The sequence below is a fragment of the Temnothorax americanus genome, unplaced genomic scaffold (genome assembly GCF_048541705.1).
Source record: "Temnothorax americanus isolate GAGA-0224 unplaced genomic scaffold, ASM4854170v1 Scaffold7, whole genome shotgun sequence".
In the NCBI taxonomy this organism is placed as follows: domain Eukaryota; kingdom Metazoa; phylum Arthropoda; class Insecta; order Hymenoptera; family Formicidae; genus Temnothorax; species Temnothorax americanus.
In genome coordinates this window covers 6294377-6313274 of record NW_027509792.1, presented here as the reverse complement: position 1 = coordinate 6313274, position 18898 = coordinate 6294377, and the positions used below count along the sequence as shown (strand labels likewise).

The 18898-nt window shown below is 29.0% G+C and overlaps 1 protein-coding gene across 3 annotated transcripts; it reads right to left on the bottom strand.

The window, feature by feature from the left end:
* Positions 1-466: 466 nt before the first annotated feature.
* LOC143905989 (cytochrome P450 4C1-like) lies at positions 467-7153 on the bottom strand. Of its 3 annotated transcripts, none has more exons than XM_077421695.1 (12): positions 6979-7153; positions 6301-6471; positions 5965-6071; positions 5818-5908; positions 5449-5634; positions 5230-5299; positions 5038-5164; positions 4026-4208; positions 3881-3949; positions 3441-3603; positions 3150-3329; positions 467-572 (listed from the first exon to the last, which is right to left on the bottom strand). In XM_077421695.1, the coding sequence occupies exons 1-12, from the start codon at positions 6980-6982 to the stop codon at positions 535-537; spliced, it is 1389 nt and encodes a 462-aa protein (XP_077277821.1). In that variant the 5' UTR covers positions 6983-7153; the 3' UTR covers positions 467-534. The 3 variants fall into 3 exon arrangements, with proteins under 3 accessions (XP_077277821.1, XP_077277819.1, XP_077277820.1); XM_077421693.1 differs by lacking the exon at positions 467-572 and adding an exon at positions 607-2835; XM_077421694.1 differs by lacking the exon at positions 467-572 and adding an exon at positions 607-2835 and having other exon boundaries at positions 5965-5990.
* Between the last annotated feature and the right edge of the window lie 11745 nt (positions 7154-18898).

The following is an 18898-nucleotide window of genomic DNA, read 5'->3' as shown; positions in this document are numbered from 1 at the left end:
TTCTAAGGACTCGAGGTACTAGCTCGGTCTAGAACCACGTACTTCAAGCTAGACGACGTATAGCTCTTGACAAACCTTAAATTTCATGCGAGAATTTATCGCGTCGTCAAACGAGAGAAAGGCTTATCATTTCATCGTATACATTTTGTTTGCTTAAAATTCAGGATCGTATCGCAACATCCTTTTACAAATCCACCGTTGATCACTTTGGCGACGGTCCGACAGTTTTTATTCCGTTTCAAGTAAAAGCTTTGGCAAATTTGCGGTGTGTAAAATCGAAGCGGCATTCACCGTAAGTACTCCTCGAAGCGAAATCAAGATCTGGCCGCTGTCCAGTCGTCGAAGACTCGGTCGCATTGATTTCGTTAAAAACACAAAATTGTGACTGGTCGATACACGCGGTGTACTCGAAATCATTTTACAATTTTCTGAGGAAAGGATCGGGCAAATCAGATTTCCTGGACGCTTCTTCGCAGCCGCTAGAAGCTTTTTATTTCTCATTATGCAGACTCGCTTCCGTTATAAGATTCCACTTTACATTCCTTTAACTCGGCCCATTCGTAGCGATTTTTCTAATGGGATAAGGAAATAAGTAATCAGATGAAGTAGGTAAATCTGAATTTTTATTCGCTGGGCGGGACACTTTATTTCTCGATTTATTTAAGAAATTAGACGGTCCGTTGGCTAGTTTAAAATTCCCTTCGTGTATTTTTTCAAGAAAATTTCTTGCAGATTACATCTAAGCTCTCTAATCTTCATATTCCTCACATTTTTTGAAAAAAATGTGTCGAAATAATATTGATTGATTTTCATTCTATGTGATAGACTTTAATGACACACTATTCTAAATGTAGAATAATACAGAGAAATATGTAAAACACATGACTGAATGTAGACTTTCGATTACATCTCCGTTTATATCTCAATTTGTCGCATGTCCGTGCGTCACGGGAAATATTAAATAAAATCTTTGATAGATTTTTAACAGTAATTATTCGTAAATGAGAAAGTACACGTTATCTAGATATTAACTATAAACTGTAACAAGAGTTCGTCGCTATTGCAAGATTAATGAAGTTGGAAATAGATTATCGGTAATCTAGCGAAACTTTGTTAGTTGCGCACGAACTTTCTCACAATTAACGCATTTAGGTGCCATTATTCTGTAATTAATTTTTAACACACTGGATAATCTTAAACATAAAAATATGTTTAGTCAGTTAATAACAATTAAAATAGATAATAGTAATAGAGTATGATTTAGCATTGTGTACACGATAAAACTTGATAATATAACTGGTTTCTTTTTTATATAAAATCTGTGAAAAGAATTTTAACAATGACAAAAAACTTGTGTATAAAGAATCAGCAAAATTTGTTAAAATATTTTATTTTATTTTTGATTCTCTCGCTTTTATATTTTTTAATTCAAAAGGCCCAAGAACTAACTAAAGAATGACCTTCAGATAATGCTCGAATCGGTATACCTGATGATGTTGGATTCTGCTGTAGTTATACATATATTCGTGATCACAAGGAGAATTATAAAGATCCGATTTATATGTATCATTAAATTATCAACAAATGAAATATTAGGAAACATATGTGATTTTTTATCTTTAGAGACAATATGCCGACAATATATACAGATTCTAGTATCTGTATTCTATTAAATAGTGAATGTTAAATAATGTTTTTATGTAGCACAATAAAATTATTTTGTATAATAAAAATTAAATTAGACTTGTTATCCAAAATTTACCTTAGTTCGGTAAGTTCTTGTTCAGTCGGGGTGTATTTACCAACCACAGAAAAGCTTAATGCTTGATGATGCTTATGATACAAAACGCGAATGTTTATCTATGTTAGTAGTTTCGGAAAGTAAAAAGTTTGACTCTTTTCCTTGGTCAGGGCCTTTTGTTCTATAAGAAAACTGCGAATAGAATCATTCAGCGGAAACCATGATCGTGGATCATTTTTATCAAGAGAGACGGATGTATTATCTAGTTGCAAAGCTTTGGGGATTTCAGGACTTCCGTCTTGCGAAATAAAATCGTCTAAATCTAAATTAGTTGTATCTAAAAGTTCGGTCTCGTTTGTTTGATCATGATGTGATGTGGTAAGTTCTGGTTCTTGACATATTTCATCTACTATATCGCCTGCAGTTTTTATATTACCCATGTGAGAGTTGCTTAATACCTTTATGTTATTCAAGGGTAAGATAAAATATATTGAGGAAATTTAATTAATTTTTTTGGCAATAATTGTTTGCCAATTATAGAACTTTTGCTATATGTGCTCGAGTATTCCATCATATAATAGTATCGCAAAATTAGAATTGATAAAATCAATTACAGATTAGCAGAAATCTATTTTTAGAGAATTTTTAAAGATAAATTGACCGTCTATATCTTTAGAAGTATAATTTGTTAAATCAATATGTATGTGTGTTCATTAAATTACAATTGTATTTCTTTTTTATGTTTTATCTTTTGTATAGTTAATATACATATAGAATATTAAAATGTTAATTATTTCTAATTAATTTATTGCAGAATATTAATAAATAATACAATTTAACATTAAAATTACGTATATTAAAACTTCTAATGCACTGTAAAGAATACAATAATAATCCATTGTAATTAAGGTTATCAATTGTCATGAAAGACTGTTAGCATATACGAGATATGGAGACTCTCGCATTTCGAGTTCGTAATACGATATCGTTTGTTATTTCAACGTCATTTACGTTGCTGACAGTTGTTGTAAATCGAAATCGTCGCAACAGATTTACGATTATCGTCGCCGCGGATAAGTACGTATATCTTTGACCTAAAAGTGAAAAATGTAAAGTGTGGAACAAATAAAGCATTAATCACACAAAATCAATAACTAATACAACGTCTTAATATTTAATGAAATATATTGAACATGGATATTCTATGGTAAACTTTTACGACATGTTTTATTTAAAATAATGCAAAAATCTTGGAATGTATTACGAGATTCTCGAAAGAAAGCAAAACTCATGAACTTTAATGAAAATTGAATACGTAAGGCGACACAATAAAAAGACAATTTAACAAAATTTTCCAAAAAAACTGCATGGTTTTTAAAATAAATAACTTATATTATGGAATATTTACCTAAACAATCTCTGAGGCCCGTACCAAACGGAATAAACGTATAACGAACACGGCTGGACGAATTTTCAGGCGAAAATCGTTCAGGAATGAATTCCAATGGCTTATACCAATACGCAGGGTTACGATGAATAGCAAATACTGGAATCATAACGTAACATCCATCCGGCAAAGTACATGATTCTGAAATGGGTAAAGCTCCTTTTCGTAACTTCAAAAAATATTACATTAATCTAAATAATTCATATTAATTTTATTCATAGACTTAGTAGATAATGGGATGTATAAGAATACCAAGCTTTATATCTCCTATAAGTTGGCGCGAAATAATAGGTACTATAGGAAACAATCTAAATGTCTCTTGGTACACCATATGAAAATACCGCATGCTAAGAAGATGTTGAGCATCAACCTTGTTATTATTAAAAGTGACAGATATTTCCTCTCGCAGTTTTTCCTAGGGAATCAAATGCAAAGACAAAATAACAAATAAACATCTAAAAAATAGTATAAGAAATTAACTTAGTGTTATTCCGAATTAATTTAAACAGTAAACTGAACAAATGATTGCTAGAAAATAATTATTCTCCTACAATACATAATACGAATAAAACATTGTTCATCTTATGTTGTTTTGTTTTTACTGCACAAAGCGTAGATATACAATATGAAAATATTTCCATACATATCAAATGTTCATATTATATTGTAATATTTGTAATAATTTTACTAACTTGCACTTCTGTATGCATTGCCAGCATAAGTATAATGAAAGTTGTCAGTTCCGTAATATTATTTTGAATCTGCAAGACATAAATTAATATTAATATAAATATATACTCGTGTAATATTAAGCTTTTATAAAATAAATGAAATTACAGCAGCAAAAAAACTTCTAGCATCGTCTAAGAAATTCTCGTCGCTCACTTCGCAGGATTTGCTCCTAACATTATTACGTAGTTCTTCCACACGATTCCAGTAGTTGGTGAAAATTGGTTTTGGTCTTTGAGAAATCTCATTATTATCTTGTAGAGCAGTGTGACTTATTGCCTTTCGTGTTATCTACATTAAAAAGTATATTGCTTTTTAAAGTGGATATAAATACCAATACTGCCACTAAAATTCCTATTTGGAATATAATCTTATTATAAAAATACTATTAAACGGTATAGAAATATCAATAACACGATGTCTCATACTAAAGTTCGCGAATTAGTGACATAGTTGAATTGTGACTTTATTTAAAATAATTCCTCTTGGAATGCCATGTGAAGAATGTCAGCGTTTTTTTACCCCTATATTTTACTTTAGCAGTATATAATATTTTTCAAATTTGCTTTATTATTGCAGTTCTTAATGTTTCTATCTATATTGCTTTTTAACCATTATATTATCAATATTTCCAAAATATGTTTCTTTTACGTTTTTTTTTTTGGAAATATAAAAATATCACAGAAAAAAGATCTAATAAATAAAAAGAATATTTGATCATAGTAATTTATTTGTTTAGTCAAAAGTTTCCCAATCCTTGTGTGCACAGTACACACTGTCGTAATGTAAGAACTATTTGATGAGCTGTAATACAAACTGAATTTAAAATGATATAAAAGATAGAGGCCACTTTGGAAAACAATCACACTCTAGCTTAGCAAGTAAATATGTACTGGCGCTTATGTTCGCGAACTTTACGTGAACATATGGGTACTAATTGTAAGTATATATGAGAACGCATCTCTCTCAATGTAATGCTTATCGCATTAATGAGAGCTAAATATCTCAGGAGCATATATGTTTCGATCGTGCAAGATGTGACAATCATATTTTCTCGTATGTCATAAACTTAATGACTTATATCAAATAGTTATATAAAAGACATTTGTGTGAAATTTACATTGTAGATGAAATCTAGTATGTTCTCTCGAGCGATACGCAATTGTTTTCGGCTTTCAGTCAGGGACAAAATGGATTCCAACTGTAGCCACGGTTTTATTGATCTGTTATGTGCATCTTTGATCAATCTGCAATAATTATTAAAATTATTAATTAACATATGAATGATAAAGATGCTACTATAAATACATACTTTTCCTGCCAATACACTATCTCGTCGTCTTCACGCTTATGTTCTGATCTTTGAATACCCATCATTGTCACTGTAAATTAACATTTGTCAACTTTTGATCGTGCGTAGCATAATTAATAATAATAGTAATTTGTATCTCAAAGTAGCTTATTGTTAAAAATCAAATTATAGATAAAATGTTTTTTTTTCAAGTACATACGGGGGTACCATAGTTCTCACCTAAAAATGTATCAAACACGTATTGAACCATGTATGGTTTAAGCTCAAACATTGGGCCATCAACATTTTTTTCTATAGTGCTTGCACAAAGATTGCTATAAGTATCGAAAAATGTTACATATTCGGATAAATACTTGAGATTCAAGAGGGGCTCTATTATTTTTCGTCGAAGCCTCTGAGGTGGTCCTATCAATATCAAAGACAATATTAAACATGAGAAAACAGATACCTACATCATATCAATTTAATACTAATTTTTTACTAAATTAAATCTACATATATAATGTGTTATTGTTGCATAAAATTAAATATTTAGTTAAAAAGATAAGTGTACAAAAAACAAATATTTATCATATTCTGATATAATACCTGAAGTTCTGATAAGTCCATCACCAAGAAACATCTCCCATGTTTTGGTCACTGAACTTTTGTAGGTGCCATTTACGTTCGCGAGCACACACTGCATATGTATAATACATCATTTTCTGTCGTGGTTATTACTTTTTATGAAGTTACCTTATAATCCTCGGGTTTCGCAAGTACTACGAACACATCAGTTCCAAAAATAAAACGAGTAAGGTTTCCATATTTTTTAATTATTGAATCTACATAATTTAGTAAATCTGCAAAATTATACATATAATATCGTTTGTAAAATTAGCAAGATATTTTTGAAAAAATAGTTTTAAAAACTTGCAAATTATAAAATTATTTACGTGACAAAAAAATCGGTATTTATATAATATATAAATAAAAAAATATATATTTACTTCAAGTATTTAGGTTCAACATCAAGCTCAACTTAAATAAATATTACACCTTAAAATTATAATTAAAAACATTTTTAATCACCTTTATAATTGTAAGCAATTTGCAATGAGTTGACAAAAGATGAAAGTATAGACACACCAGGCAGCGAAAAAGCAAATTCTAAATTTCTTTTTAATTTGTAAATTTTTTTCCTATTTACTTCGAAAATAAATATCATAAGCAAAATTGGAACAATTGCTGCTAAAAGTATATCTACAAAAATAAATATATTTTAACTGGTTATATGTTTGATATACACATTAATTTAGTAAGAATTAAAGACATATTAATTTCATAAGAAATAAATTGCCATTTTCACTCATTTACCTAACCATATATTGTTTATATTTTGTATTAATACTAGAAAATGTCTGAAAATTTTATACATGTCATTTAAAATATAACGTAACAAGTTTTAACAGTAGAAAAAAGGTAATAACAAAAATATAACTATTAGATAATTATCCAGAATAAAAAAATTTCTTCGCATTAGAAAAGAATGGTCTTCGGGAGAAGTAAGAATGAAAATAATGATTTGCTGCAACTGTATCACGTATTATTTAAAAATTTCGTGGTCTGTCAGAATAACAATCAGATGTAAAACTTGATATATTAAATATTAAGCTAAGATATATATAACTATTATCTCTGCATTACTTAATCTCTACATTAAAAAATATAGTATAAAGTACCATTTTTTTAAATCTTGTATCTACTTACGCATGTTTCACTGTTTCTCCTTTATCCTTTCGATTTTCAATATTCGAAAATATTCTACGAGTTAATAGATCTCGATTATATTTATTTTACAATTATTGTTATTATTCTACTTTTTATCAGCTAAAATGCAACATATTTAAAACATATCAGGTAAATTGCAACAAAAAAAGTACATGAGTAACATGAGTAGGACCTTATATAAAAAAAGATCGATTGTAGATACATATAATGTATAACAATCGATTTTAAATTTTAAATGTTACGATAACTTGTACAGATATTAGCATAGATAATTTAACAAAAATATATAACATGCCAATAAAATTTACTTATATCTTATGATAGCTATACTTTAAAATATAACATAAGTAATAAGCGTCTTACATCAGTAAAGTACATCTTGATCAAAATAAAAAGTTTAACTTTGCATCTCGGTATTGTGCAATCAAAACTTTTCATTTTTAGATCAATTATTGTTATTTCTATGTTCCGCTTACATATTCTCTCCCACGTTTTAAAATTGTTTTAAGGAATTTAATATTTTACATCTTTTAACGTATTTATCTTATTGTTAGTCCTCTAAAAAGTCATCAAAAAGTCTTTCCAAAAAATATATTTTTATTGTAATTTATGATTGCGATATTAAGTTGTATTTTCTAGATCTAAAAAATTTTTGTCATTTCATCCATCATACTTTTATTTTATATTTTTATATAATTATATTGTTCGATATATTGTAATCTGAAATTAAATTTTCTGTAACGAATAAACTTATTCTCGTCGCTATTGATTCTATTAACACTTGATATTTAATACTCGATAAGCATAGCGTATAATGAGAAAATCAATTAGAATCGATAAATTAAAATACGAGTATTTTGGCTGATATAAAAAAAAATAGATGGATAAAAACACGACATTGGGGTGTAGTCTTATTGTATATAATTAAAAAATAAAAACACTTTTACTATATAAATCAAACTCAAGCTATATCCATTAAGCCTACTTAGAATTTGATCAGCAGTCCTAAACAGTTATTAAACACGGTCACGCGTTGCGCGTTTACTTAGCGCGAGACACTGCCGTGTCTCTTGATATAATCTTGTTGAAGTACAGCATTTCTTTTTTCTATAAACTCTTTTATAGATTGCGTCTAACTATTAATTATTTATAGATTATAGACCAGCGTAATCTGTACTTACCTTTTTTTTAAAAGGTAATTTTTTAATGATATATTTTTTTAATATGTTAAATATTTTTTTAAGCAATATATATGATTTAAAGACCGTATAATATTTATAGTGTTTTTATGTATTCTGCAATATTTTATTTATTTTAAGACTGTGTTATTACTCATCTCTTGTAATCATAATATTCTTAATAATCTTTTCCATCCACAAAATTACGAGAAATAATTTCGCTCACTTTTTTCCAATACCTTTCTCTTTCTAGATCTCTATTAATCTCGTAGAATATTTTCGCTTATTGAAAATCAAAAGAATAAAAGAGAAACAGTGAAGCATATGGAAGTATAAGATAAAAAAGTGGAATTTCTAATTGGGAGACGTGTGTGGCGAGATATCGGAGAGAATGATGTTGTGAGGTTTTAAGACTGTCCTGCGGGTGACGATTGCGACGACAATGGCGACGATAGTGAGAAAAGTGAACGACGAGAATTGGTAAATGTCTTGGGTTCACATTATGTAATAGTGATATATTAGAAACGCATATCATCTCTAAAATGTATATTATATACAGTTTTGGTCAGACGAAAAGAAAAGCTAAGAAGATAAGAGACAACTAAACCAAATAAATATACTTTATCTAAAATATGGAGCGCTGTGAACATCTTAATGTTTATTTTATTTATATTTTTCAAACTGCAGACTAATATAAAGTACTAGTATAAGTTATTTAAATCCCGTTGATACACATTTGATAAAACGAATGCAACTACGATAGTTAACGCACTTTGTACTGTTGTACGCTATGCATTAGAAAGATTATTTTCGAAATTCTTTTCTGATCTAAATATCAAGAGTGATAATCAATATAATTGCATATTATCAGACAGGCGACATAAATAATAAGAAATTATAATTTCAATGCACATATATAAGCTTAATAAATTCTTTGACGTCAATAATTTCAATTGTTAAATGAAACATTTTTTTTCTACATAAATTAGGAAACTTATAATTACATTATACATATGAGCATATGAAAAATGTTTCAACGATATGCACATATCATCTTAATTCATTGCATAAAACATTATGCATATTCTTTTTATTATCTATAAAAATTGAACATGTAATTATTATGTTCTTGTAAATTAAAAAAAAATTTTCCGACGACGCATATAAAACTTTCCATCTTAGGACTTGGATACGTGATAAATATTAAATAACAAATATTAAATGATTCGTTCATGTTAGCTTAACTTTAGCGATATTTTGCTTATGTAATTATCAAATAATTGTAGAAAATAAAAGTCTAATAAAAATCAAGACTAAATTTGGTTTAGGTTATCCATGTGTACATTATATCTATGTATTTTTTCAGCTATCGTAGCGTGTATTTGCGGTAACTTCCGCTAAGGATACGATAATGCTATAAAGAATTACATATATATTACGTACATATAATTTAACGATTACTCATCCGCTATAAAAAAGAAGATGCATCTTTAGAGGCAAAAGAATGTGATTTTGATCTTCATTATTTATATTAGAATACAAATTTCATGCTGATATAATCAGTAAGTTTTATATTTCACTATTTTACGTTTTCTCGTAAAAATGTATTTAAAATTAACGCTACACTATTCTGAATTACATGTCAAGTGTAGAAACGAAATTGTTTGAACACTGAGAAACCCATTTGGTTGAATAAAACAATTAAAGTGAAATTTTGAGCGACACGTACAAGCATAAAAACTTATAAAGCTGGATCTATAAATCAATCAAATCTTAAAGAATTATATTTGAAATAGAAGTAGAAAAACTGAGAAATATAATAGAAATAAAAATAGATCAATATCTCAAAACTTGTGGAAGTTAAAGCAACCACAGACATTTTTCCAAAAATTACAAATTTTATTTAAAAAGAACGGCTTTACCGATCATCGCCAAATTCAATACCAGCTTTCCTTACATAATACTCTATCAATTAAAAAAAAAAAAAAATTCAACCCGATATCTCAAAATTTGCGAAAGTTATAGCAATCACGGACATCAGATCCCTACACACACACACACACGGACATTTTTTTAAAATGCAATTTTTCGACGTTTTATAACATTTTGAACACATTAACAGCGGCAACTAAAAAAAATTTTCTTCACGAAAACAAAGTTTCCTCTATGAGGAAACAATATGTTCTGAACAACAAAATTATTACATTTTAATTTTTTAGCATATGTGATTCTTTCTGCTACTCATTTACCTTAGTTCGATAAATTCTCGTTCAGTCGAACATTTTACATTTACCAACCACAGGAAAGCTTAAATGTTTGTAATATATAATACGAAAGTTGTCTATAAATTGCAATAAATCAATTTAAATTTTATTTTAGGTTAATAGATGAGGCGCAGATATTGAAACTTTTCTTTTAAAAATATTGTAAAATTTCTCGAATAACTGCATGTAATTATAGGGTGCGTTCCACTTAACGCTCACAAAGCTCGCGAGCATCATTCGTTCTTGTTTAACATTTGACAAACAACAAGGATGAAATGATTCCACAAGCTTTGCGAGCGTTAAGTGGGGAACGCACCCATAAAACTATGGAAAATCTAATCTCTAGATAATTTTATATTATATTAATCAAAGTTAGTACATATATATTTTACGGTTAGATAGTATAAGTTAATTAATATGATGTAATAACACTTGAAATTACAATTAGCAGATACCGAATGTTTTTTAAACTATTCCAAAAAGTGCTGCCATCTTTGATCGGACAAATAGGCGAAAAATTTATAAATCGATTAAAACCTGCGGTGCCTTCTTTTAAGATAAATTTAATTTAAAGTAAAGCTTATTGATAAAATAATGATAAATACTACAATTAATATTAACTGTAATCACCAACAAATCAATTTGGTTTTTATTTCCTTTGGATTGTTTTACTACTTAAAAAAAACTGTAATATTTTTATTATGTTATAAAAATTATAAGCTCAACCGACTAGTTGTCAATTAATTACGGAATTGTAAAATTTATTTGTGGTAATGTAGTCACAAATTGTACCATCAAAATCCGAGATAAGTACGCATAGTTTATCAAAGATGTCACAATCACATACCTAAAATTATAAAGGCAAATGATATTTTAACTTTTTCACATCTAATTAACACAATTTCACATCTAATCATCAAGATATAAGTACTTGACGTGCAAATTGACAAAAAATTCTATTGATTTAGGCTGACTAAAATCAATCATAAAACCGCAGGCGCATTCATTGAAAAATGACTGTTATACCTACATACTTTTGCAACTTTTGTTTATGGCTAGTTTATTGTTATTGATATCTCTTTACATATACGTATGGACCTATTTATACCTAATATTACTAATTAAATATAATATAAGATTGTTTGATAAATTATTCACTATAAAGGCAATAGATAAAAGTATAAGTTTACGCATGTATACAACGTGTTTAGAAAGTACCGAGATAGCTGAAAAACGGCAAGCGATTACTACCTCCGTATTTCGTACATATTGCGCATACCAGATTGCGGTCGAGTCTACGGTTCTATCCTGAAACGACGCGATACCGCAATCGTATCTTTTTCCAGCTCTCTCTCTCATTTCGCATCCATCGAAAACTAATTTTCCGCGAAAATTGTTTTTTTGACGTCAATACGATGCCGATGCAGCAGGTAGATAAATTATCTGATTCCGATGACCGCCCATTTTGTCGCTGAAAAATACCTATTGTTCGAATGCTTTGATGTGCACGAGAGCTTGTTATTAATGCTTTCGTCGAAAAACGGATTCAATGTGTCACTTTCGATTGCTCGACATGGCCCCGGGCAATATTCGATTTTCGCGAGACTATAATACCTCTCCTAGCGTCAGCATAACGAGTAAAAGTATAAAGATTGAGCCACGTTCACCGCAAAGCTTACTCGCTGATTTATAGCTTTGCATAATAATAAAATATATAATGGTCACAAAAATGCAAACGGCGAAAAATGCGGCAAGGAGTGAATAACACAACTGGTTTTATATACAAGAATCGCGAAGATTTGCTTTGTAGCAACAACATCGCTATAACTACTGTTTGCCAAAGTCGATATCTTGCAGCGTACAAATTAAACACAGCAATTTACAAGCGCAGATAGCATCGAACGCGCGGTAACGAACATGGGTTTTCGTGGGCAACGATGTCCGTATATAATCTGGTAACAGTAATCCAAACCCATCAGCCTTTCGTCATTTGCGATACGCGTTGCCTTTCTCGTCCGATAGTATCCGCGAGTATCGGACGTCCGCATGATTCGGGAGAACGCATTTGCCCCGGCACATGCGTGTCCACCGCGTCCAGTGCTCATGGCGGCTTTATATACACGCGTATACCCTTTATGGACAGAGCATATGGGTCACTGCCGGTGACAGGGAAATACTGCTGCCATGCTGCTAACCACTGCCTTTTGCTCTAAGTTATAGCGGTGCGTATGGAACCAATGTCATATTGGCCGTGCCGTTCATAATTTTTCCATCTTTACCCGCGCCCACCTTTCTTTATCGAACGGATGCTACGTGCGCAAAGTTTTAAAGTATTCTCAAAATTCTCTTCGGTAACATCGAAGGAAAAACTCAGTCATGATCAGCGCAAAATTTGCAGAAGAGTTTGTGCCACGTCTCCAAAGTTGCCGACTACATTAATTTGACGATGCAAATAAAGATACCTTTTAAAACTAACATTTTTTATATATATTAAAAAATACTCTAACTATATTTCTAAATTGATCATTATATTTCCCTTGTTTTAAATTCATATTTATAAGAAACTAATAAGTTCATTTTCTCAGTCAGAGATTTTTAAGTTTAATTGGTCGTTGATTTATTTAATAATTACGAATTTGTTTCATCGGATTTAACTCAGTCTATTTAATTTTCATGAAACCCATCCTCTAAGGAAATGCTGAAAACTTATTTCGCGATAGTAATTTGTCTTTGATTTTTGCATTTCATATAGAACACACTGTTTATTATTAAAATTTTGAAGAGGACTTAAACAATAATATATATATTGTACAATAAAGTTATATTGTGAGTATAATTTCTTAAATATTAGTAAATTTTTATTTTTCCATTTACGATGTACTAGATCAAAATATATCGCTCGCTTTTGAGGAAAGACCACAAAGTTAAAAATCCTCAAAGTCGATGAAGAGAAAAATGTACCTTTCCACGTAAGTTGGTGATGACCTCTTCAACTCGTTTGCTGTCGTCCGTTCTTTTTTATTCTTTAACCACTTTGGTGAAGTCGCCGATATCGGTCGCGTCGATTTGGCTTTTCTACTTGGCGTCGCCTGATCCACTCGAGTGTCCTTTGAATTTAAACTAAGTCGCGAGTTTCGCGTAATGAGGAAAATATGACTAGACTTTTGCGCGCCGAGTCGCCCGAGCAAGCGTTCAAATTATCGTTATGACGGGAACATGACGAGAAAGAATATGCACTTTCTATCCGATATATATACTTTACGCTAATTACGCGAGTAATTTGCTTCTGCAATCAGAATACATGTTCAATTAAGAGGACTGAAAAACGCAAAGTTTATTATTATATATACGAGCGAGTTCAACAATATGCCAGATTACATGACATGATAAATACATATCTTTTATAGTAAATTATTAATTGGTTTTTTTTAATTGCTAAAACGCTCTACGATTGTCAAGATTTTTTTGTGGAGCCATAAATATCTAAAGAACACAATTAAACCGAAGTAGTCAGCTTCCTATTTTTGTGAAATATACAAAGTTATTTATTCTTATTACATATACGCTCACAAATTTTCTCAGCAGTTTTTCCTTATTGTCTTTTCGCGTAAATTCGCGAATATACATATGTCAGAATTTCGCGACATTATTGGAACAGATGTTTTCTCTCGCGACTATATTATTCCAAAGGCATCACCTCAAAATCGTGTTACGCTTAAAATTTCGAGCACGCGTGAGATAGTGAATTGCTAGGTTTCCTCGCGAATATGCGGATTTATATATGATTCTCTATTCACGCACCACAATTTGCACATCGTATTATAATTACAGAAAATTGTGTATGCATTTAACTTCTTACAGTTAATTTACTTGATCGGGCTGGATCTTGGGAGCCTAATAATAATAATAATAATAATAATTCTATAAAAATTTTCTGTATTTTTTTCCAATTTACAATCAGTAAATTGAGCGCTGATTATTTGTCGGCCTTAAAACACAGCTTTTTGTTGGAACAGTAAATCCACATACTTAAATCGATAATCGATTTAACCTTTAATGCTAATAAGCATCATCTTCAAAACACTGTAATAAATTTATTGCAAAAAATATCTCCCTAGCCAAGATTCGAACCTAGAATTCCCTATAATCCGGCGTGACGGGCTGTGTGACAAGCTTGAAAGTTCTGTTTTAAGGCCGATAATCTTTAATCTATTTCGCTAATATCAATAACTGATATACTCTATTCTCAAAAAGTCTATGTTTCTTATTCAAGAAGTTGCAATATACAACCGTAAGCTCGTACTCCGTTCGCGTAGGCGTGGAAGAAGCAAACAGACTCTAATGAGTAGATTGCACGCAAGAGAGAATTATAAAATGTGATTTGCTTGCGTTACGTGCTTGCGTGGTCTATCATATAATAGTATCACATGCAGAATTAGAATTGATAAAATCCATTACGGATTAGCAGAAATCTGGGATCTTAAAACAAAATCAATTGCCTGCTTTCGATGCATAACTTGTTATTAAATAGCAATGTATATATATATATATATATTTTTTGTTAAACATATTTATTAAATTAGAATTGTGTTTTCGTGTAATATATTTAAAAGACATACAGATTATATTAAAATATTTTGTTACAATTTTGTAATACGTAATATCATAATTTAATTCAACTGACTTAAAATCTGAGGAGAAAGTTGCAAGAAAAAGCAAAAAATTCAAATTTTTTATTATTAATTAATTAATTACAGTATATTACGGTATATTAACGCCATTTTATCATATTGAATAGATCACGTTTCGATTTAACAACTAAAGATGTGTTGGCACTTTTGTACGCTTTATATACGTGAACATATGAGTATCATGTATGAGTACGCATCAATATAACGTTTATCACATTAATAAAAGCTAGACATCTCAGATACATATCCGATTTTGACCGGCTAAGATGTGACAAATTATATTTCCTCGTATGTGATAAACATAATGACATATCAAATAATTATATAAAAACATTTAAAGTTTACACTGTAAATAAAATCCAGCATATTCTTTCGAACGATACACATTTGTTTTCAAGACAAAATTCAATCCAACTGTAATTACGGTTTTATTGCTCTGCTATATATGCAATGTAGTATATATATATATATATATATATATATATATATATATACAATGAAATTGTGTTATTCTGATAGATCAAGAAACTTTTAAATAATGCATGACACAGTTGCAGCGAATCATTATTTTTATTCCTGCTTTTTCCGAAGCTTATTGTTTTCCAATGCAAAGGAATTTTTTACACTGGATGGTTATATAACAGTTATATCTTTGTTATTACCATTTTCACTAAAAACTTGTTATGTTTTACAATCAAATTATAATAAAATGCCATTTACGATCTGAGCTTAAATCTTTAGTAGCCTAATATTAATTTTTGTGCACATGAAATATTTGAGATTTGTTATAAGTATTGTAGATTTGTTATAGGTATTTCAGATTTAATTAATATTAGGCTACTAAAGATCTAAACTCAGACAGTAAATGACATTTTATTCAAATTTAATTGTATATTATAACGGTCTTATTTCTTTTATTGTTATGTTTTTTAAGTTGCATATAAAATTTTCAGACATTTTCTAGTATCACAGTACAAAATATGAACAATATATGTTTGCGTAAATAAGTAAAAATGCCAATTTATTTATCAAAAATTAATTTCTAATGAAATTAATGTTTATCCGTTATTAATATGGAGCTATCATATTGGCACGAAAAGTATGCAATTTTAGTAGCATTATTATCATTTACATGTAACGCGATAATTTTAATAATTATTGTAGATTGGTCAAAGATGTATATTATATACATAACTTTATGTAACAAATCTAAAATATAATAACCTTTATCAAAAATAATTATTCTCGCCATTAAAGAATATCTTTTCAAATCTTTTTGATATATTTGAAATGTGTAATATTATTCCCTCTATATTATTAGTTCGTAGAGTAGGTTATATATGTGTGAAGGAAACAAAAGTTTAATCTGTAGTTGTAGATTATTACAGCGGAAGAGAAAAAAGATTTGACGGGAGTTTGGTGAAGTTTTTATCGATGGAAATTTAGAGAAAAAATGACTGTATTGATCTTGTCAAATTTTGAGAGGCGTGTAATATTCAGTATATAAATTCCTTTCCTCCGCCAATAGTGGCATATCAAATTTTTTTGCTCTGACAAATTGTGAAAGACGCAACTTTATCACAAACTCCTTTAAAAGAGGGCCATACTCCCTTTCTCTTCGTAATCTTACAATACTCATTTTCACCCCGAAAGAAATTTTTTAAGGGGAAATTTTCCGTCAGACGTAAATTCTATTTATAGAAGCTGTAATTTATAACAATATAGATTAATCTATTATTATAATCTATAATTTAATAAAGAAGGACAGATAATTAATTAGATATGAGTAAAGGAATTATTTAAAAAATATGGAGTTCTATTTCGGTAAGACTAATTGTGTATTATAAAACTTTATTTAATGTCATATCTTTATCCGTGCATTTTTTAAAAGACATCGATATTCGCATTTTATTACAGCAATGTTTAGTCGTCTCATTGTGTGCTTTATTTATTGATGGATTAATTTTAATGTTAATAGAATCAGTAATGAAGTGAGAATAATTTTATTCGTTACAGAAAGCTTATCAGCTTGAAAAATTTTATAAATAGCGATAAAATGTTTATTAATTTGGGTACAGCATACGATATTTTATTTTATATTTTTTTTCACAAATATTTCGCTGTCTTTTTACATTTGCTGTGTAGAACGATACGCATAAATAGTATCAGATATTACAATTTAAATTTTTTTACAAACAACAAATTCTACGTATTAATAAAAAATTTAATATTCAGAATAAGGAAACAAAACTGAAGATTAAAAATTGAATAAAATTTGACAACAGTTCTAAAAATTGATAACAGAAAAAACTGGTATACAAATTTTTTGTTAAACTTTTTTGGAAATTAATCATAATATGATATCTACAACAAGTTTTACGAACTCAAGCTCTTTTTATTAATTTTCCCCATTGCAAATGTATAATGTAATACATTTATAAATCTTACAATATTATAATTTTTAATTACAATATTATTATGGAATACAATAATAAAGTCGTATTATAATATTAATAATAGAGTTTCTTTAGTTACTGGGAGCAAACCTACTATGATCCAATAAAGCAAATGTGCATAGCGTATACATTATCAAGTATTCTAATTCAATTAAATAATATATCGAGTAGGTACAATTGTAATAGAATAAGGGTGTGATAGATAATAACCAAAATTTGAGATGTAAAAAATATAGCCTAATATCGCAATTGCAAATCACAACCAAAATATGTTTTAGAAAAAAGCATCTTGACGAATTTTAATGACTAATACTTAAATACATTAAAAAATATAAAATAATATATCCCTTAGAAAAATAAATCATTAAAACGTGAGATATAACATATAAGTAAAAAATAAAAATAATAATTGGCTTACGAGGAGAGGTTTTTACAGTGTCAAACAAATTTAGAGGTAAGAAAAATTTCTTTCAACGTATTTTAAATGAAAGAAACAAATCTAGCTTTTAAAAATCTCTCCGGGAAGCGGAGTAAAAAACCTCTCCTCGTTAGAAGTAAAAGATCGATTACACAACGCTGAAATATACAATATTTTATATTATGTAAATAAGTTTTATCATTTATATTATGTGTTAAAGTATAATCGTATGATATAGGCAGATTTTTATATTATCAGAAAATTATTTTATCTATTTTAATAACTAAACAGAAATTTTATGTTATATGTATAAATATAATGCATATTATAATGTGTACATACTTTTTATATTTTAAAATGCATTATTTTCATAAAACTTATTTTAATATTGTTCATGTGTACTTTAACTCATTCCAGTTACTAAATGTGCTTAGCTAATGCATTTAGCAGATAATTCGAGCAATAATCAAAAAGCTTATTAAAGCTCATTAAATATAATTTGTACAAGTTATTTAATTTAATAATTACTGCAGATTTTTATAATGTACCTATGTAATTTATGTGAAACATAATATATACACAATTTCGTGGAAAAAAATTTCAGTATATTGCAAACAGAAGAGAGATCAAAATTAAAAAGCATGCAAGCTGGATAATTCTCTTACAATGAGAAGAAAAAGAATCATCTTAAAACGCTTATATATATAATTTCATTAAAATACTAAACAAATAAAACTGCGGTTTTGTTGAGCACGGTTTTCCTTTCAAAGTGGTCATTTCTTTTATTTCAAAAGAAGTCAAAATGCACCACTAGTATATATTGCGATGGCGCCAGTGCGTGTCCATTGTAAGCACGTGGAAGTTACAGAGGTCGCCCTGAGAATCGCGAGCT

Excerpts from the sequence above, each read along its gene's own strand:
- LOC143905989 (XM_077421693.1), bottom strand. Across the intron at positions 6,072-6,300 it reads AATTGCTTACAATTATAAAG|ATTTACTAAATTATGTAGAT; the intron begins GTGATTAAAAAT and ends ATAATTTTGCAG. Across the intron at positions 5,635-5,817 it reads TGGACTTATCAGAACTTCAG|GACCACCTCAGAGGCTTCGA; the intron begins GTATTATATCAG and ends TGATATTGATAG.